At 44.4% G+C, this 21,554-nt stretch overlaps 1 protein-coding gene across 1 annotated transcript in view; it reads left to right on the forward strand.

The window, feature by feature from the left end:
* map3k1 (mitogen-activated protein kinase kinase kinase 1, E3 ubiquitin protein ligase) overlaps positions 1–21,554 on the forward strand; it is a 49,281-nt gene that overhangs the window by 18,843 nt on the left and 8,884 nt on the right. Inside the window, exons 2-18 of the mRNA XM_083794251.1 lie at positions 2,283–2,415; positions 4,305–4,508; positions 6,668–6,868; positions 7,935–8,051; positions 8,843–8,994; positions 9,437–9,558; positions 10,459–10,540; positions 11,195–11,396; positions 12,853–13,155; positions 13,793–13,914; positions 14,862–14,953; positions 16,351–16,546; positions 17,198–17,454; positions 17,876–18,150; positions 18,615–18,933; positions 19,401–19,555; positions 20,304–20,528. Of these exons, the coding sequence (XP_083650377.1) occupies positions 2,283–2,415; positions 4,305–4,508; positions 6,668–6,868; positions 7,935–8,051; positions 8,843–8,994; positions 9,437–9,558; positions 10,459–10,540; positions 11,195–11,396; positions 12,853–13,155; positions 13,793–13,914; positions 14,862–14,953; positions 16,351–16,546; positions 17,198–17,454; positions 17,876–18,150; positions 18,615–18,933; positions 19,401–19,555; positions 20,304–20,528 (3,157 nt within the window). The remainder of the gene's footprint in view (positions 1–2,282; positions 2,416–4,304; positions 4,509–6,667; positions 6,869–7,934; positions 8,052–8,842; positions 8,995–9,436; positions 9,559–10,458; positions 10,541–11,194; positions 11,397–12,852; positions 13,156–13,792; positions 13,915–14,861; positions 14,954–16,350; positions 16,547–17,197; positions 17,455–17,875; positions 18,151–18,614; positions 18,934–19,400; positions 19,556–20,303; positions 20,529–21,554) is intronic.

Genomic DNA, 21,554 nt, shown 5'->3' on the forward strand with positions numbered 1-21,554 from the left:
TAATCACTCCCTTTTGAGATCCATTTTTCCTGAAGGTGGAAAGGCAACTTCTCCACAATGGGATTCAAGCCTCTAGCGGTGTCCAGGTACGTCAGGCCAGGTAGGTTGTCAATGTACCCTGCTGAAGCTATCTCCTGTAGCAGGTCACCAAGCTCTCTAAGCTTCTGGGGATCCTTATTATTGATCTTTGGAAAACTCTCCACTCTGTCTAAGAAGGCCTTCTCGACCATCTCTGGTGACCCGTAACACTCATGAAGACGAGACCATGCCTTTCTCAGGCCAAGGACTGGGTCGTTGACGTGGACAGCTCGAATCCTCTTGACGTGTGCTGACGACTGTGGGCCTAACCACTTAGTTAGCAGATCGAGCTCTTCGCTGCTAGTAAGTCCTGTACCGTGAAGGGAGTTCAAGAAGCTTGACTTCCACGCCCTGTAATCTTCAGGACTGTCATCAAACTTGGTGAGGCTGGAGCTCAGCAGTTCACGTCGAGCAAGGAATTTAGCGATGTCACCAAACCCTGTATGGTCGCCAGAGTGAGTATGAGTAGCTTGTTCGTTGTGAGTGTAATAGAGTGGCGTCGCTTGCTGGCTAGGTGAGCTTTGTGGTCGAGTGCTGTTGAACCGACTGTGGGGGAAGTCTGCAGTAGCACTGTGGAACACAGGATTATATTGCTGAGTGGCACTGTCGAACACAACTGAATTGTGCTGCTGAGGGGCACTGTTCAATAGAGCGGAGCTGTGTTGCTGAGTGGCACTGTTGGATGCAGCGGAGCTGTGTTGTTGAGTGGCACTGTTGAATGCAGCGGAGCTGTGTTGTTGAGTGGCACTGTTGAATGCAGCGGAGCTGTGTTGTTGAGAGGCACTGTTGAATGCAACAGAGCTGTGTTGCTGAGGGGTGCCGCTGAACACAGCATTTTGTTGCTGAGGTGCACTGAACAAAGCAGGGTTTTGTTGCTGAGGCGGAAGATGCACATGATCACGTTTATTCTCTGAAAATACTTTATGTTGTGTGGATGCTTTAGAATGACATTCAATGTACTCACTGGTGCGTTCTTGTGCGGATTGAGAAGGAAGTGCAGAGATTATTCTGGAGCCTCTGGAGCGTCTGGAAGATCTCTCCAATTCCTCAAGAGCTTCAGCCTCCGCTTCTGCTGCTGCAATGTCTTTGTTTAGGTTCAGGCTATTAAGATCAGCATCTATCCGAGCCTTTTCCAATAAGAGTTTGTTTGCTTGCTCAACATAAGCTGTGCGGGCACGTGCGGCCAACACTTTAGCCCTTGCTTTAGCTGCTGCCACAGTGGCTGAAGATCTGCTCGAGCGTGAGCTTGACTTGCTGGCTTCTGACCTTGTAACAAGCGTCTCGTTTGCTCCAGGAGCAATGTGCTGTTCCTCTGTGCGTGGAGTAGCATCCATCTTGTAGCTTGGGTTGAGCTGGAGGCACTAATGCAGAGTAGTTATCTTGATAGCGAGGATGACTGGCGTGTAGATCCCGCTGAGATGCTGTTTTTTCACTATTCTGGAACCTGAGCACGTGTATGTGTACACATCACCAGATAGCACAAACACTCGTCTTCTTCATAAATGTCCGTTTAATAAAGAATAAAAGTGTGAAACTGTAAATACAGAAAAAAGAAGCATATCAAAAACCTATCTGACAAACATGAAATGTACTAATACAGCAATGCAAATACACAGATTAATTTATCTGGCAACAATAAACTGCAAACTTTTTACTCTAACAAAGGCACAATCAATAAACTTGCATTAATTGTCTCTTAAGCATGATGAAATAAACTTGCATGAAATGTGTCTTTAGAAAGTTAAACATACACAAAACACCAACATTCCAAAGTACTCACAAACAAAGCCTCTGTGAGGTCCAAACACAGTCAGTGTGAGTGTAGAATGAAGGAGAGAAGAGCAATCCCTTTTCCCTCTCTAAACAGAGGAGGAGTGGTTTACAATCCCTTGATTAACACTAAAGGTGCAGCTAATGCACTCTTGATTGACCTGACCTGAGGCCATGACATCAAAGGCAGAATTAAGGTTACTCTTGATTGACCTGAGGTCATGATGACCACTAATGATCAAAGACACAGAAAATAAAGTTACATTCCCTCGTCAGCCTGTAGAAGGCCCTACTACATGGCAAATAAAAGCATGTAACATAACAGACAGTGTGCGGAATTCCAGTCTTTTCCTACTCTAATGCGGGGGGAACATTTATATTTGTATGTGACAAATAGTAGGATTTTAACCTTTTAACTCTACCCCGCCCCACAGAGACAGCCTGCGGGGTCTGCAGAAGATGGAGGAGCGTCCGGAGGACCGCATGATCCGCGAGAAGTTGAAGGCCACGTGTATGCCCACCTGGAAGCACGAGTGGTTGGAGAGACGCAACCGCAGAGGGCCTGTGGTGAGTTGTAGCAGGACATTAACCATACCTGAACACATTTATACAACCGCAGAGGGCCTGTGGTGAGTTGTAGCAGGACATTAACCATACCTGAACACATTTATACAACCGCAGAGGGCCTGTGGCAAATAGTAGCAGAACATTAACCATACCTGAACACATTTATACAACCGCAGAGGGCCTGTGGCGAATAGTAGCAGGACATTAACCATACCTGAACACATTTATACAACCGCAGAGGGCCTGTGGCGAATAGTAGCAGGACATTAACCATACCTGAACACATTTATACATGAACAATGTATTGAGCACGGCATTAAATGGCCACTTCTCCCCTTTTTCAACCAGATCTTATTTTTATGATGTTTAGGACACAATTAGGACACGCAACACAATGCAACATGTTTGTTTAGATATTTAAAAATTTGGCATGAAAATGTGGTCTCACTTCCTTTCTGGACTCACCTCCGCAGCCATAGATAGACATTTAAATAAATCGACGCCTCATTGGCCGCTGTAGTTCGTTGCATCGGCCTATAAGCAAACAATGCGTTGAGGACTTGACTCATTGTGAGCTTGTAGATCGTCTATATTTGTGTACGGTGCCGTCATTCAACTGAGTTATGCATAAAAAATTGCATATTTGTGTGATTGTCTGTCATGCACCCTATAGCCTCGCACGAAACTCAGAGATTTAGGTTTTATTATTTTTTATTATTTCTGGTCCTACTTCTGCATACTGTACATGTACACATGTAAAATATCCTCAAATCATGGGTGTTAACCTGTCAAATCAGTCCACTTGTGTCAAATCAGTCCACTTGTGTTCTGAATTAGTCTCTATTGTTCAACAAGTGGTTTAATCCTGTATGCCTGAATTTCACCTTAATTTCCAACAAGAGTAATACCGGTTTTTACTTACTTGCACCACTATACTCATTGAGTAATACTCAATACGATGATATTCAGGCACCGACGGGATTAAAACGTTACTTTATTAGATAGATTCATACATGCCTTTACGTTTATTTACCGGGGGAAATCAGTCACCCAGAGGCAGCACAGCAGTAAGGTTACAGCTTGCCTTACAGGAAGTGTATGAAAATAAAAAGTACTGTTTTATACAGTACTTTTAACAAATGCAATAATAATAACACCGAGCAACGGTAAAGGAGAGTTAATCAATACAGAATATTTCAGCGTTCTGATTTGACAGGTAACATCCATGGCTTGAATATTGATATATTTGTTATTTCAAATGTGTATAGTAGAACCATTAAATATCAAGTGTCCAGTGAGTGGATATAAGGAGTGGAGTCAGTCCTGGACGAATTGGAGGTACTGCTCTTTTTGAAGCTGGAAAGTCATCAGGGAGAGTTAAGAATTTAGAATGTTAACAAAAGACACCTGTGTCTAAAGACTACATGGGCAGGAAAGGGTCAGAGACCATGCTGAAATCAGATGGGGGAGCGGCAGGTGGTTTATTAAGGTCACTCTGACCTCTGGGCTTATTTTATCATTTTGTTTGAGAGGCAGCAGGCTAAAGTGAGGCCTTCATGAAATGTCTGACCTGGTCAGAATCTATACAAAAAAAAACGAATGCTGAATCCTGTAGAAAAGTAACGTTTTCGGACATATATACTACTTGAGTATTTCATCGGACTGCAACGATATGAAAGTAATGCCTACTAAACATCAAGTTGACAAATGTCCTTTTCTAATGTGTTTAGGTTTAATGTCCTTTTCTCAGGTGTTTAAGTTAAATGTCCTTTTCTAATGTGTTTAGGTTTAATGTCCTTTTCTCAGGTGTTTAAGTTAAATGTCCTTTTCTAATGTGTTTAGGTTTAATGTCCTTTTCTCAGGTGTTAAGTTAAATGTCCCTTTCTCAGGTGGTTAAGCCCCATCAGCCAGTGGCGAGTGAAGCACCTCCCCAGGGGGGTGAAGGGGGATCGGACGCGGCACGGCCAGGCGCTGCGGCCCTAAACCGTGGCCGCCGCAGTCCCTCGCCGGGAGGACCCCCGTCTAACTCTGGCAAAGCCGGCGGGAAGCCCGAGTCGCCTGGCGTTCGCAGGAGGAGGGCGTCTCCAGTGCCGGTGAGTTTCCTTACCATTGGCTCGTCGTCATAAAAAGGAAGGTCGGAATCAATAAAATCCTAATATTTTAAGGGTCCAGTATTTCTCCTCTAAATAAAGCTTTCATGCAATCCAAATTAATGATGCATTTACCACATGAACTATAGCATCCTCACTAGCGGCGAACATTCCACAAAAATAGCCGATATAAAAGCTCACAACGTGTCGCTGTGCAATGCGTTGTGAGCTTGTAAATCTGCTATATTTAAAGGAGGTCCAGTGGCCATTTAAACCTTATGGGCACCTCAACGCTAAATTGGACCATTCCTATAGGGGGTTACAAATGGACGCTTAGAAGTCTGTAACTCTTAGAGTGTACAAATGGAACCAAATGGACCCCTCTGCCTGTCAGCATGCGGGGGCTCCCGGCCAGGTTCTAACTAGATTTTCAGGTTGTATTGTGTTGTAAAGGTAAAGCTCCTTGATGAACATGAATGACCTCTTTCTGCTATTATAGAACTTCTGGGTCACTCAGGTCTCTGTGTCTGTCCTCTGGGCTCCTAGTCCTCTGCATAAACACTGTTTCCCAAACGGTGGGTCGGGACACGTCACACGGGACCCATATGTGGGTCGGGACACGGGAGGTCGCGGACCAATTTTTATTAATCTCATCTTATCTTTTTTGTTTCTTACATTTAGTTTTTTATGAGCATTATTTCAGTGAAAAAAAGGAACAAATTGGAGACAATTTTAAATTAATTCAAATAAAATTGAAGGAATTCCATAAATTAGAAAAACAAATGCAAAAGCATTGAAAATAGCTGATCTACATGTCCGCATTGCGCCATGTTAGGAGCTTGTACATATTTGCTATCTTCACTGTTTTGGGTTCTGCCAGGGAGACATAAAATGTCTCTTTGGGGTCTCAGGCTAAAAGGTTTGGGAACCAGTGCTTTAAAAAGCTCAAAAACAAAGACCACCCACGGCCCCTCCCCCACCTCTGTTGACCCTTTAAAATGTTCTTTTCTCCTAATGTTTGCACGGTTTGTACGACACTTTGCTCTCACTGCAACAGTGAAGAATTACTCAAATTAGTTTTTTTTTACTTGAGTAAATGGAGAACTTGCCCTAGCCTCGACGACCTTGCAGCCTTATGAAAAGGCTAACATGTAATTTGAATAGCATGTTATGTAGACCGATGCCAGGCCATTGTTGACCTGGAATCCAAAGTACACAATAGGGCTTAATGTATGTTTTGTAATAATCTAAATCTGCAAAGCAACTTGCAACTAAAGTTTTAAACTAATTGTAGTGGAGTCAAGAATACAATATATTTGCCTCTGAGATGTAGTGGAGTAGAAGTATATTAAAGTATCTCACAATTGTACTCAAGTACAGTATGTACTTGGTTACTTTGCACCACTGGAATGCTCTTCATGAATAGAGTTGTCTTGACTCGTGGAGCCAGTCAATACAGTGCAGTGTGCTTTTAGTGAGACTGTAAATCACTGCATTAAATTAAAATATTTGCCTTTCCTTGAGATACCTCAAAACAATGGACCTCAAACATTTTCATGTCAATGACCCCCAATTGAATTATGTATTTGGCTTTTGGCCGCCGACCCACATCTGAAAATATTTCTGCCAGAGACTCCCTTAAAATAGCTGATGCCTATAGGGTTTAATGTGGTTACATTTAACACATTTCTGCTGGGAATTCCCTGAGAACCAGTGGTTTGAACCAGTGGTTTACAGTTATAGTTTAAGTTAGGGTTCCCACACAACCCTGTTCTGCCTCATTTCCAGGCCTGTAACAATCATCGGTTGCAATAATCAATGCGCCAAGACTGACTCGAGCAAAGGTGTCAGGTGACATAAAGAACAGATCTACCAACGTATCACGATTCAACGTGTTGTTAGCTTGTAGATCTTTTATTTAATGTACCGTATATATATTCAATCATTTTCAAAAGCATTTGATTAATTACAAACATTTTCAAGAAAATTATATGACCATGGGAACCCTCCAAGTCAGGGTATTGCAAAGCCTAGTTTTGTTTTCATTCCAGTTAATTAAGAAGTTGTCAATTCTAGTTTAGCTTATTTCGTTTAGTTTTAGTGTACTATCATAACCCTGATCGGCTGTCATTAATAATTTTTTGTTTGTTTGTTTGTTTTAGTTTCAGAGCGGGCGTGTGACGCCACCAAGGAGAGCGCCCTCTCCTGACGGCTTCTCTCCCTACAGCCCCGAGGAGACGAACCGGCGAGTGCACAAGGTGATGAGGGCCCGCCTCTACCTGCTGCAACAGATCGGTCCCAACTCCTTCCTGATTGGAGGAGACAGCCCCGACAACAAGTACCGCGTCTTCATTGGACCGCAGGTTAGTTGACCCGCCAGTTCCTAGCACGCTCTCTAGAGCACTGTTTCCCAAATGGAGGATACGAAGAACCCATGTTTGGGTCACAGACAACATTTTGATGGGTCGCAGCTTGTAGATCTGCTATTTTCACTTGTTTGGGTCCCAGGCAAACATCTGATTTCTCTTTTTGATCTTGAGCTAAAAGGTTTGGGAACCAATCAAGGACAACTTTTGAGAACCAAATGCTTAGAGTGTTCACAATGAAATAGCAGATCCCCGGCATGCCGGGTTGTCTACCCAGGAAGGCAGTCATAGCCAATCGGAATGGAATCTGCAATGTGTGACTGACACATCTCGATCACATGACTCCAGAGTTAATTAGTTTCAGAGATAATAGCTACAGAAGACTGGAGCTCTATGGGGTGCTGGAGGTGACGAAGGCGTTGCCTAGCCACCGGGTCAGTGTTGAATGTTGATTTTCAGTTTGACAGTTTCATATAGAAAGTATATTCCGATGTCTGCTTCAGTCAGTAGAAGACAACGGTTGGATTTTAAATTACAGCATATTCCGTCAGAAGCAATTAATGTGTTAACTTTTTTTGCCTGTTTGTATTAGTTGTGCAATGAGTTCCATCCTATTACAGAACCACTGCTGTAGATATTCTAGATAATAGAAGATTTGTTCTTGGTTTAAGTGTTACCAGATCACCTGAACTGGCTTGTCTAGTCATATGGCCATGTTCCGTTCATCTCTTATGAATCCTGCCTGGTCAAAGAAATACTGTTTTTTTTTCGTCAATTAAAACATTTCTGAAAAAGGTGAGCATACGTGGTGGGTGTTATCTATTCTCAGCAGTAAGCCATGATAGATTTCTGTGTGCATTTCTACAATATGTATCCGCTTGGAGCACCGGAGAGCTAATCCGGCAGCTTTTTTTTTTAGCTGTATTACATTTTTGTATGTCTTTACTCGTAGCGGATGACCAAATGATTGGGCAGTATTAAATCAAGGTGTGACGAGACTAAAGCTTGAGTTAATGCTTTCTGAGTTTTTGATGTCATAAATGGCCGTCTCTGCTCTGTGTAGACGTGTAGCTGTGGTCGGGGGGCGTTCTGTATCCATGTCCTGTTCGTCATGCTGAGGGTCTTCCAGCTGGAGCCCTCGGACCCCCTGCTGTGGAGGAAGACGCTCAAGAACTTTGAGGTAAGCGTTATGCAGGGATATAATGCTACTGGTTTCATGTGGACACACATTTCTTAAGATGAAAATTACTGTGACATTTGGGGGGTGTTGATATCATTATATTTGTATGTCTTTTCGGGGAAGTTGACCAAGTTGTGGAAACCTTTTGCTTTACATTTTCCAATGCTTTATATTTCTACACCACTCAGTCTCATCAGGCAAACAATGTGCTTTTTTAATCCACTATCTACATTATTTGAAAGTAGCCAATCTACAAGCTCACTGTGAGCTTCTATAGCCGCTATTTTCATAAAATGGAAACGACACACACACACATACGGTGCTCGAGTGGCACAGTGGTTAGTACCTACTACCTGCCCACCACCACAGAGTCTGGGGGTTCAAATTCGGGGGAGGGGAGTTGGGTGGGAGCGGTGATATTATATTTGTCACTACATGTATTCCTACGGGGTGGGAGTGGCCGCTGTCAGCAGGGAGGAGTAGGACAAAGGCCCTGCGTCCTTCCGGTGGGGACTCCTCACTGGCAGGTGAGACAACAGCAGTGACAACACAGATGCGTGTGGGACTCGGGAGGAATAAAAAATTGGCATAATAACGACAAAATTGGGGAGAAAATGGGGTGAAAAAGAAAAGGAAACATTTTTAATAGAACTTATGAAATGGGACATTTTACGTACTTTTACTGCTGTATTCACTGTATTTATTTGATGCCAGTACTTTTCTAAAAAAAATTGTAAGAACTTGAGTAAAATAAATCTGAATACCTGTTGCTCCGCTGTGCTGCTGTCCAGGTGGAGAGCTTGTTCCAGAAGTACCACAGTCGGCGGAGCTCCCGCATCAAGGCTCCGTCCCGCAACACCATCCAGAAGTTTGTGTCCCGCATGTCCAACCCACACGCTGCCGCCGGGCCCTCCAGCACGGCTGTCAACAGCAACGAGAACAGGTGTGATGCACACGCACACACTGAACATGTGTGCTACTCTTGGTCCAATATCATTTATGTGGTCGGGAATTGCCAGGTGCTTGACGATTGGAATCCGATTCAGACAGGGCTATGATTCAGTCATGAATCTGATTACCGGTGCATCGCGATGTCTCTCGCTTCCAATGCATGATTCATCTCCCCCTTTCTGTGTGACTAATGAACAAAGTGCTTTCTAATGATCCATAATTAAAACGGATACATTTCCATTACTTCCATTATATTTTATTACACTACAAACAAACAAAAACATTAAAGTATGAGATCACAACAAGCTGTCTCAAGACACTTGCATTGTAGAGACACAAAACATGTACATTTGGAATATGGAGCTGCAAGAATTTCTTCCTGACATTGGACTGTGTGTGTGTGTGTGTGTGTGTGTGTGTGTGTGTGTGTGCAGTCTGAAGGATGAGGAGGAGCAGATGTGTCCCATCTGTCTGCTGGACATGCTGGACGAGGAGAGCCTGACCGTGTGCGAGGAGGGCTGCCGCAACAAGCTGCACCACCACTGCATGTCCATCTGTGAGTAATACCACCTTAAACCACTGCATGTCCATCTGAGTAATACCACCTTAAACCACTGCATGTCCATCTGAGTAATACCACCTTAAACAAGCGGAACCCCACTGCATGTCCATCTGTGAGTAGAAATACCACCTTAAACAAGCTGCACCACCACTGCATGTCCATCTGTGTGTAGCACCCAAGACAAAAGAATAAAAAGAATCTTCGGAAGCAGTTTAGCGTCTTATTGATTACAATGTAAGAGTGAATGTGAACACTTCTGAACCATTCTTTATCTCCATGGTCACTGAACTAAATATTGGACCCGATCACCACAAGCCACACAATATTCCCAGGATTTTCATACCAAAATCGCTTTTTTCAGAGAGACAAATCAGGCGAAAATCGACTGTTGTTATTAACCTTTCTTTGTCCAATGTCCAAGCACAAAGAACACACTCTCACGTGATCTAGCATCAATAAACATTGGACGTTTGAGAGCGCACACTCACACAGCGCCCATTTTGGAGACCATTGTGAATTAACCATATTTGGTGGCACTCAAAACACTTACACCCCTGCATCCATATTGTTGTGAAAAGCTTTTGCTGAAAATAGCACACAAGGTGCTGCACCGTGGTGAATTGTGAGGTTGTCGATCTGCTATATTCAGCAAAGACACCGAATGTTTAGAGCGAAACTAAAAAAGACGCAATTCAATTTGTTGTTTTTTGGTTTGTTTCAGTAACCCCTGCTCTGATCGCAATACATTTTGCTGTATCGTTTCCATTCAAATGTTCGTCTTCTCCTGTTGCTTGTACTGTTGTACAAGCAACAGGGCTTAACACGCATTAAGCCCCCTCAGGGCTTAATGCGTGTACTATTCATGAGTTCATGAGCCTGTCTTGTGTCCTTCAGGGGCGGAGGAGTGTCGCAGGAACAACGAAGCGCTGATCTGTCCCTTGTGTCGAACTACCTGGAAGTTCCACGACCTCTACAGGTAACAGGAGGCCAATTCGTGCTCGGAGCAACATGCCATGATGCAGAAGTTTGAATGACACATGAATGGCGTTAAGAAATATCCCCCAAAATTCCAACACGCCTTTTTTTTATTTCCAGAGAATGAAACTTGATTATATATAATGTATACGTAGTTAAAATGTGAGACTTTCTGGGCCAGTATGTAATAATACATTCATAGGCTAGGAAGAGAGATCCAGGAGAGTGGTTTGCTTTTTGTTAGAAGCAAGTTCACATTACTATAAAACCACTTAGTGAAGACAGTGCACATTCCAGTCTCAATAAACATTTTGCTCTATCTAGTCTAATGTCTTCTCCGGCTGGTTGTGTCTAAAGTAAACATTTGACCACTTCTGTAAATTCTTGCTCTGAAATCTAGTTTCAGTTTAATTTCCACACCTCGTTTTAGATTGTTTAACATTGAAAACCTTGTACAGATTACTGCAGAACATGCCCCCTATACTTTTTATTCTCTGGAGAGAAGTTGAGACCCACTCCACATTTTTCAAAAATCTTCGAGATTATTAAAAATGTAGCATTATGAGCATGTAATTAGATTTAAGTATAAATTTGTCCACAAATAGTCCCACTGGTTCAGTTCTTCCCCTGTCTTGTGTGTGTTTTGTGTGTGCAGCCGTGAGTCTCTGGGCTCATCGGAAGCGTCGGCGGGCCCCCTGGTCCCGGACCCCCAGCTGCAGACCTCGCTGTCCCTGTCCCAGAGCAGGACGTCCTCTCTGAGGACGTCGTTTCAGGACGAAGACGTCACCCTGCCACAGAGCAGCACCCAGCAGCACATCCCTCACACCTACAAGGAACTGGCAGAGCCCTGGATTAACGTGAGCAGAGAGAAATAGACAATAGACATCTATACTAGAGCCCTGCATCGGAAGCGGGAGCCCGTGGGACTCGACGCAAATGTTGCGGGTGGTATTTAAATAGCTGCGGGCGGGAACAGGCGGTCAAGATGAAACCAGCAGCAATCCACCCACAATTAACCAGATACAGAGCTTATAACATTTTAGCATATATGAATATGTCTGAGGAGAACGTAATATTCCCTACTGTGCTGGACATGTCGCACATGGAGTGTCTCTCTCTCTGCATTCTCTGCATTGCGTGGGCAGCAGCAGGGTGCTTGTTCTCACACCTATAATATATGTCCCGTCGGAAAATATAAACACTTTCCCCTCTATCTGTGAGCAACTACTCACAAATAAACAACCCCTCTCTCGTGCACGCCTGCTCAATCTCAGCAACTGTTTGGGTAAATGTAATGTTTTTCCATCTCAATGGAAATATTGTGCATTTAGCGGGACTAAACGGTAAAATTGCAGGATGGTGCGGGACTAAATGGGACTTCTTTTTTTTTGTGGGCGGGAGCGGCGGTCACTGCGGGCAGTCAAAAAATGAAATCATTGCGCGAGCGGGCGGGAGTGGTCAGAAATCCAACGGGAGTGGGCGGGGGTGGCATTAATAAAACACTGCCAGGCAGGGCTCTAATCTAGACAGAGGAATTAATACACTTTGTTAAACATCTAGTTCCTCCAGAGCATGTTAAACCTAGGTCAAGAAGAGTCGTGAAGAATCTTTTCCCATTCATTTTTTTCTATGCCAACTACGAGAAATCTGAGACTTTCCCTCTACACCAGTTATATGCCAACTACAAAAAATCTCTTGGAGATGAAGTGTTTTGCTGAAAATGTACTTGGCCCGGTTGCTAGGCAACGCCTTGCATACCCCCAGCACCAGTAAACTTGCATGCACGTACCATAGAGTCCCATTTAAAATAGGATTTTCCCTGTTTTCTCTGAAACTATGAGCGCTGTCCGCAAAAGAGTTATGAATCACTTAAACGTTTTTTTTTATTTTTTTTATCCAGCCTTTCTGTCAGGTACCTTACCTGTAAAAATAAGAACTTAAAGTATATTACATTGTGTCCCATTAACACAATCGATTGACTGATCATTAAATATTACCTTTTATAGCTTTGCAGATTATTTGGGGGCCCACTTGCAACAGCCGTATTGCAAAGTGAATCACTGCGTGAAGTGCAAATGGAAGTCTATAGAGGGTATGCGTGTGACATCATCATGGTCTGACACCTACTGTGTTGCAAAAAAGTACTTTCTGGCCTTGACAGACCATACATCCAAGGCCTATCTGATTGCATTAAGTAGCGTTAAACTCACTTTCACCACTCACTTTCTGCATGCACATACCCTCTATAGAACATGACCAACTGTCACTAACTAACTAAACGTGACTGATATAATGTGCTTCTCTCTTCCCCAGGTGTTTGGCGTGGAGCTGGTGGGCTGCCTGTTCTCCAGGAACTGGACGGTCCGTGAGATGGCGCTGCGCCGTCTCTCTCACGACGTCAGCGGTGCGCTGCTCCTGGCCAACGGCGAGCACTCTGGGTGCCCCGGGATGGGGGGAGGGGCGGGGGCCGGCAGTGGCGTGGTGGCGGGGGGTGGCGGCGGTGGCAGTGCGTCGCGGTGCAATAGCGCCAGTGGAGACGTGGTGGTGGAGTCGTGCTGCAGCATTCTCTCCATGGTATGCGCCGACCCCGTCTACAAAGTCTACGTGGCCGCCTTGGTGAGTATACCCCAAGACTAGGCATGTAACGGTATACCGTATTGCGGTATTACCACAGTATAAAAAGCCATGGTATTGATACCGTGAGATTTCTGAGCTCACAGAATGTATTTATTTATTATTTGATGCGCATATGGTGCGCACAAGTCGCGAGACACTCGTGATAAAATAAAACACTTCTTGTCCGAGCTGTAGCTGATTGACCAACGTTACCATAATCCTGATTCATATCTTCTGAATTCAAGATTTCAAATGAATTTCAAGAATGATAGGAAAAAGGGAGAGAGACAGGGAGTGACACACAGCAACGGTCGTCGGGCTCGGAAATCGAACCGGCGACTCGTTGTCAGACTGCGTTAGAACCTGTATGGTAATATGCGCCTTTCCACTAGGCCATTGGCTCCCCAAACAATTGATATGTGTGTGATACTTCTTTGCACTCTATTGTGAATTTGTGACTATTATTGACCCTGTCGTTTGTTGACAAACTACTCAAATGTAAGTCACGATATTGTAGTTGGAAATAATGTACTAATGCGAGCTGCAATGCCTCACAAATAATGTGAGTGTAAATGTTGTTGTTGATGTTTGTACAGTAGACTGTAACCTAATTGTGTACATGTGGTGTTTCCATTAGAAAACGCTGCGTGCCATGCTGGTGTACACGCCGTGCCATTCGGTGTCGGAGTGTTCTCGTCTGCAGCAGCTGCTGCAGCCTGTGGTGGAAACCATCCTGGTCAAGTGTGCCGACGCCAACAGGTGAGCAGGATGACATATTGACGACGTCGAGGAATGTGCATACGCCTTGGAATCGAGAGCAATGTGTACTAGCTGAATCACATTTAACACCCACAGATTGTTAATTTAACTCTGTGTAAAAATATTGGAAGGTGAATGTTTGCCAAATGCAGTGGTTGTAGCTAAAATGTGGAGTTCTGTGAGGAATCGTGATCATATTGACAACAATTGGTGGTGAATGAGGTCTGTTTTTAATATATACTGTAATGGTATAGAGAACCGAAGTCTGACATAACTTCCAGTAGAGCGAGGTCACTATCCCCCTGGGACACTTTTTCTATTGACAAAGATTACTCTAGGCCGATTTGTTTATTTTTGGAACACACAGTTCCAATGACGCAATCTAAGATCGGATTTCCAATAGAACAACTACTCCCCTGACCTGGGGGTACTGAGAATGACGTCAGGGCTTCGGTCCATACTGTAAAATGTACAGGTATCACTGTCACCCTTTTATGTGAATAAATAATAACTACATGTGGACTACATGTGGTTTCCTGAAAAGCAACGGTTTTGGACACACAAAGTTTCCACCCTTGGCTTCAGCGATGATATAATGACAATCCAGGGGTAACGGCAGTGGATCATCTGTTTTCATAATATTTGACAATAGAGGGTATGCGCATGCATAAAGTGAGTGGCAAAGTGAGGTCAACGCCGATTAACGTTGTTTTAATGCAATAAACAATTACGTTTGGATGTACTGTATGGGCTGTCAATCTGACAGGACTTTTTTGTTTGGATATAATGGGCTGTGAAGGCCAGAAAGTATTTTTTTGCCACTCAGTCATAACTTTGGGTATGATGATGATGTCACCCGCATACCCTCTATTCTATGTCTAATCATTCTGTTCTGACGCAGGTGCATGTGATAAATCAACAAAGAACGTTGTTTTTTGTTTTTCCAGCCGTACCAGCCAGCTGTCGGTGTCCACCCTGCTGGAGCTGTGTAAGGGTCAGCTGGGAGAGCTGGCGGTGGGCAGAGAGCTCCTCAAAGCAGGTAACTAACTCCTCTATAGATCTATAGGTAGGCAGCGAGCTGCTCAAAGCAGGTAACTAACTCCTCTATAGATCTATAGGTAGGCAGCGAGCTGCTCAAAGCAGGTACTGTAACACACATACAGTATGAAAACTCCTCTAGAATCAGTGGTTCCCCAAACTTTGTAGCTCGAGACCTAACTCTGTTATTTCTCAACCGTTTTGGACACGGGGCGGCTTGCCGGAACTGTCCCGGCCCGCTGGGCGCGTTCCTTGGGGTCTGGATGTTCCGGGGACCCCCGCACGGAGTTGCACCACTTACTTCACACGGTTTTTTAAAACCATATAGCATATTTTGTCCCACAAAACTATAAAGTTACATGTTTAGGCTATAAATGTATAGACTCGCTGGACATGCTTGACGATACTCTTGGGTAATGAAGTCAAAGGCGTTGGCTGCCAGGTTGTTTGTGTCCAAAGTGGCCCATGATACCCCACACTATATAGTGCTGCTTTAATAGTGGAAATAGCCGATCTGCAAGCTCACAACGCATCGCATCAGCTATAAATGAATACATCTTGAAAAAAAAACTAAACACAAGACACACATTTGGAATTTGCAACGCAAATCTTGTATGGGGTTAACTGGCACAAAATATTTCACATGGAGGTCCGCGGCCAAATATATGACATGACAAAAGGTTTAAGAACCACAGACACAGATCATGATAGAAGTTCAAATATTGTCCTCATCATCATATCATCATCATATTTCTCTTTTGCTTCTTCTGTACTCTGTGATGAAGGAATTACAAGTAATATGATTCTATTAATTCACTCAATGTATTGCCAAACACATTTGCCATATTTTCAGAAACACATTTAAGCATTTTTGTTGTTTTATTTACGTTACAGAAGCACACAATTTGAACTTGTCTGTGTTGTGTGTAGGCTCCATAGGTCTAGGACTCTGGGTGGTGTGTTTAACTTGTCATTGTTGTGTGTGTAGGCTCCATAGGTCTAGGACTCTGGGTGGTGTGTTTAACTTGTCATTGTTGTGTGTGTAGGCTCCATAGGTCTAGGACTCTGGGTGGTGTGTTTAACTTGTCATTGTTGTGTGTGTAGGCTCCATAGGTCTAGGACTCTGGGTGGTGTGTTTAACTTGTCATTGTTGTGTGTGTGTAGGCTCCATAGTTCTAGGACTCTGGGTGGTGTGTTTAACTTGTCATTGTTGTGTGTGTAGGCTCCATAGGTCTAGGACTCTGGGTGGTGTGTTTAACTTGTCATTGTTGTGTGTGTAGGCTCCATAGGTCTAGGACTCTGGGTGGTGTGTTTAACTTGTCATTGTTGTGTGTGTGTAGGCTCCATAGTTCTAGGACTCTGGGTGGTGTGTTTAACTTGTCATTGTTGTGTGTGTAGGCTCCATAGGTCTAGGTGGTGTGGACTACGTGCTGAGCTGTGTGCTGGGTCCCCAGCCCGAGGCCACCAACTGGCAGGCTCTGCTGGGACGTCTGTGCTTCATAGACAGACTGCTGCTGGAGGTCCCGCACGAGTTCTACCCCCACATCATCTCCGGAGGCCTGGACGGATACCACAACCAAGCCCCCGTGCAGAGGTGAGACCCCGTCAAATAATTGTCTGCATGTAGGAATGTTTATACGGTCATCTTAGATCTTCTAAAAGCTGGCGTAAGTGAGTACGTTCTTTTTTGACAAACAAGTTTTGGATACTGTAGCTCTATATTCTGGCAGTATTCATTGCTATAGATAGTGTTTGTTCAGCAACTGGAGGGAGTCGCCCCCCATATCTCCCCCCCCCCCAGCTCTTTATAGAGGGTTTGTGCATGACATCATCAAACCCGGAAGTTATGGGGGAACGCACAATACTTTCTGGCCTTGACAGCCCACATTCAAACAGAAAAGTCCAATATGATTACATTAAACAACGTTAAACAATGTTAAACTCACTTTGCCACTCGATTTGCCATTCACTTTATTCACTTTAAACACAAAATACATTTCCAGGTGGGACACTGGGACAGTGTTCTGATTCCTGCTCTTTTTTGTGTTTAATCACTTCCAATGTCAAATTTCTCTCCTAATTTCTCTCCTAATTGAACGAAACTGACAAAATATTTTGTCAATATCACGAGATTTTATTTTGCTTTATTCCATGTGCAGTGTTACATGTCGTTTACTCTTTCCTATGATCTTAAACATCCGTGAGGCCATTTCTGAACTCTGTTGCGATGACTCTCTCTCCCCAGGTACCAGAAGCTGCTGCGCCTGCTCGCCTTCGCCCTCCAGTCCATCGACAACTCCCACGCCATGGTGGGCAAGCTGTCACGCCGGGTGTTCCTGGGCGCGGCGCGCATGGTGGCGCGTGTGCCCTACGTCTTCATCAAGCTGCTGGATATGCTGAGCGGGCCCAGCTCCACCCACTACGCCCGCATGCGCCGTCGCCTACTCGCCATCGCTGAGGAGATGGACATCTTGGACGCCATCAGCCTGGGCGTGGAGCAAGGTTATTGTTTTGGTCTAATTGTCTTGACATGATATGTCTCAGTTTCAGTTTAGTTTTAATTAGTTGTTAAAGTGTGTTTGCCACTTTAGTGTAGTTCATTATTTTGTGAAAAGGCTTGGTTTAGTTTCAGTGTTAGTTTGAGGTCATTTTTGTATATGGAATAGTCAGGGGCAAGACTCCAGCTGATCTACAAGCCTTTGCAACGCGGTGTGTTGTGAGCATGTATTGTAAATCTGCTATTTTTGCTAGATTTTAAGACATTTTCTTTATGCCTTTAGTTGGTTTTAGTTTGTTTTGTAAACCCACAATACAGTCTCGGTCAGTTATTTATTGTTCTCATTTGTTTTGCTTAGTTTTTTTTCCAGTTAACTAAAATGCTTTTCCAATTCAACATTTTCGTTATTCCGTTTTAACTTTTTAGTCAACTATAACGGCCCTGGCACGGAAAGCGGCGAGGAACCCGCTCGTGGAGGCGGAGCCTACCCGGACCTATCGCCCGTCCTCGCCAAAAACAGCGCACCGGGCCGCAAGATGCCGCTGACCACGACCAAGAGCCAGCGTCTCAGCGGGAAGGGCGGTGGTGGAGGGGCGTGTCCGGAGGAGCTGATGGAGCAGCTGGCCGCCATAGCGGTCAGCGGAAATCACAACGTGGCCGGAGCTCCCTCTGGTGGCGACGGCTTCAAACCGCCTGTTCAGGTCAGTGGTGTACTGTTGATTTTTTCGGCAAATTTTGATTTTGTTTGTCATTTGAATAAAAATGTATTTTGTTTGAGTCACATTTTACTCATCTGAATTTTTTTTAGTCTACTTTTGTCGTTAAAAAAAATTGTCAGGCCTTGATGGTGTCGTAATGGCTGCGCTGGTTGCACTATGAAAATAGCATTGTGAGCTTGTAGATGGGCTTTTTCCCGTGTGCAACCAAACGTAATGACTTGAGAGTGAGTTTTTTCTCTTGTGACATGATGTAAAGATACAATTATTTCGGCTATCCAGCCTTTGTCAGAGTAGAGAGAAACTCACTCTCTCCACTGTGTGCGACCCAGTACCTTTATGAATGATGTGGATCTAAGAGGATAGTACACCAGAAAAGTCAGAGCTTGGTGGTAACAAGAAAAGTTACTTTTACTCTCTGTAATCTCTGTGCTTTTTCCCTGTTTCAGGTCCATAACCGTCATATGGATCAATCGCCCACTCTTCCCTCGCCCTCCAGTTTGTACCCGCCCGCGTTGTTCCCTGGCCTGGAGGGCCACGGGGCCATGGCTTCGAGCCAGGCCTTTATGTCCGGTAAGGCGGTGGCCCAAAACTGCCCCTCCAACCACTCCTGGGCGTCCTCCTCTCCCAGCATGCAGTGCGGCGCTCCACAGCAGAGGTCCAAGGACCACCTGGACACGCACAGCCAGGGCCGGCCTCTCCCCTCCATCCACAGACCAAAACCCTCCCACCCTGGCCCTCCCGCTCAAAAAGCCCCCTGCATCCCCGGTAAGGCCTGACACAGCTGTTACATAATTGCGTGATTGCATAGCTGTAGTCCAAAAGGTTTGTAGAAGAAGAAGGTGGCATACATACCCCTTTCCTGTCCAGATTCAGCGTTCCTTAGCTTACTTTGATTGGGTCAACAGTAGCGTTGTCAGAATTAAAACAATATTTTTAGAACTTTTAGAAACCTTGTGGACCAGTTATGCACAGAGACTATTATTGTTTCATTCTTGTGTGTGTGTGAATTCTGTTGACAAATGTTAGAAAATAGAGGAAATAGCAGATCTACTAGCTCACAGCACGCTCTGCTATTTATTTGTCATCTGTCCAGTGCAATTTTTGTATTTACAAATTAATGTAACTTTAATTCATGTTCCAATGTTAAAATCCAAAAAACTCAATCGAATCATGATTCACAATTATGTGTATGACAATGAGTGGTCAACTAACGCATTCCATGGTGGTGACAGGCCTAACTCCCGCCACGGCCTTCTTCAAAGGAGCATTGAAGCTGGACCTGCGAGGCGCGCTGCCCGCCGACGCTTCGGTGGAGCTCGACTCCGTCGAGGACCTGCTGGAGGCCTCCGTCATGCCGGTGGCGGGCGACCAACCTGTCACCTTCAAGGTCATTATTATTGTTTTGCATGAGAGGGTGAAGAGGAGAGTGCAGGCAGGGTGGAACGGATGGAGGGAAGTGTCACTCAGGGGTGATTTGTGACGGAAGGGAACCAGCCAGCAAGAGTTCGAGGGAAGATGTATAGGAAGGTAGTGAGACCAGCCATGCTGTACGACCTGGAAACACTGACAAAAAGACTGGAGCTGGAAGTGGCAGAATTGAGATTGCTATGATTCTTATTAGGAGTGATAAGGATTGACAGGATCAGAAATGTAGTAATTTCTGATCTCGTTCCTCTTTGTCACTCCTAATGAGAATCGCTGTGAGCTTAGAGAGGATCGGCCCAGGTTAGAAGGTTTGGGGGTAAACAAGAGAGTCGAGGTTGACATGATGTGCATAGGAGGGATGAGAGGTGCATTAGAACTGCCAGGCAAGAGGACAAGAGTTAAGCCAAATAGGAGGTTTATGTATGTCGTGAGAGTGACCGAGGAAGACGCAGAAAACCCAAAATATTGGAAGATTTCATGTTGACAATGACAAAAACTAAGGACATGTCCTCTAAGATTCTAGAAAGTTTAAGTTTTTTAAACACCCTATACAGTTTCAGTTATCATTTGTTTGTAAAGCTTAGCGCTAAAGCTAGCCCCTCCTATATACAGGTTTAATGTTTGTTTTTAGTTCAATGTTTGTTTTAAAAATGCCATTGACAATGATTGGTTAGTTTCAATGAACTCTAATCGTCCATATCTCCTTGCAGTCGGAGGTAGCGGTGCTGTGCCCGGAGCGGGCAGACGCGCCTGGCGGCGGGGACTCGTACAGCGAGGACGTGTCGACCAATCAGAAGTGCCTGGAGAAGATCCAGGCGGAGGAGGAGGAGGCCCTGGCTGCCGTCATGGCCATGTCAGAGTCCCAGGACGCATTACCTATAATCCCACAGCTGCAGGTGGAGAAGGACCAGGACATCATCATCCTGCAGGCCGACGTGAGTACCGCACCATAAGACCATGAACATGAACTCTTTGGCCCCTTTTCCCGCCTAATGTCGAACCAGAGTGTTTCCACTGGAAATGAATTGGTTCAGAACCCTAAAAGTTGGTTCGCAGCTGGAACAAAAAAAAATCTGCTGTTTCCGTGAAACCACCAATGTTCTAGATAGTTCTTTTGGTGGAAAAGGGGCCTTTGTGTCTCCATAGGAAACTGCTGTCGGTCATCACATTATTAGCTTAGGAATGCAACAAAAACTAAACTATCCATGAATTCAAGTCTCCATGGGGTGAGTAATTGATAGAAAATAAGTAATTTTTGGGGTGAACTATCCCTTTAAAGACCAATTACTGTACAGCTGGGTTCCCCCAATAGGCAGCCATAACAAAAAACATATATGTTTTTAATGGCTAATGAAAGTTACAGGTATGGTGTGTGCGATATGAAGTGTGAGAATACCATAATGACAGTAATCCTTAAATATATTCAAGCGCTTTTGGCACTCAGAGTGTACAAATGGAGTGTACAAATGGAGTGTACAAATGGAACCAAATGGACCATAACAGGTCCATAAATAAATAAAAGTTATAATAAATTGAGGTCCCAGATATAAATGGCATTAATTGGTGTTCAGTAGCCTATGCATGTCAAACTGGGCATCCTTCAAATTAAAATTATGAGAATCAGAGCCCTGCCATATCTTTTCAAATGGGGTCTTGCCCTGAAAATGAATTCATTTTACACTCAAGAGTTAAGGATCCATATTCCATAAGGGTCCATTTGGTTACCAACTCTCCATCATTTAGCTGGGGACCACCTGGAACCCCCTCAAGGACCACTGGTGGTCCCCGGACCACTGGTTGAGAACCACTGTTCTACATCTATCTAAGCTTAATTAATGAGAAAAATAAAAAACCCGCACAGACTCGGCCCCCATCCTGGTACCCTAGTCAAAATGACTAAATTGACTGAGGAAAATGAATTGGGGACCCTGCTGTACAGTATATGAAGACAGTTTGAAAAT

This window comes from Protomyctophum parallelum (assembly GCF_964188405.1).
Source record: "Protomyctophum parallelum genome assembly, chromosome: 21".
NCBI classification, from domain to species: Eukaryota; Metazoa; Chordata; class Actinopteri; order Myctophiformes; family Myctophidae; genus Protomyctophum; species Protomyctophum parallelum.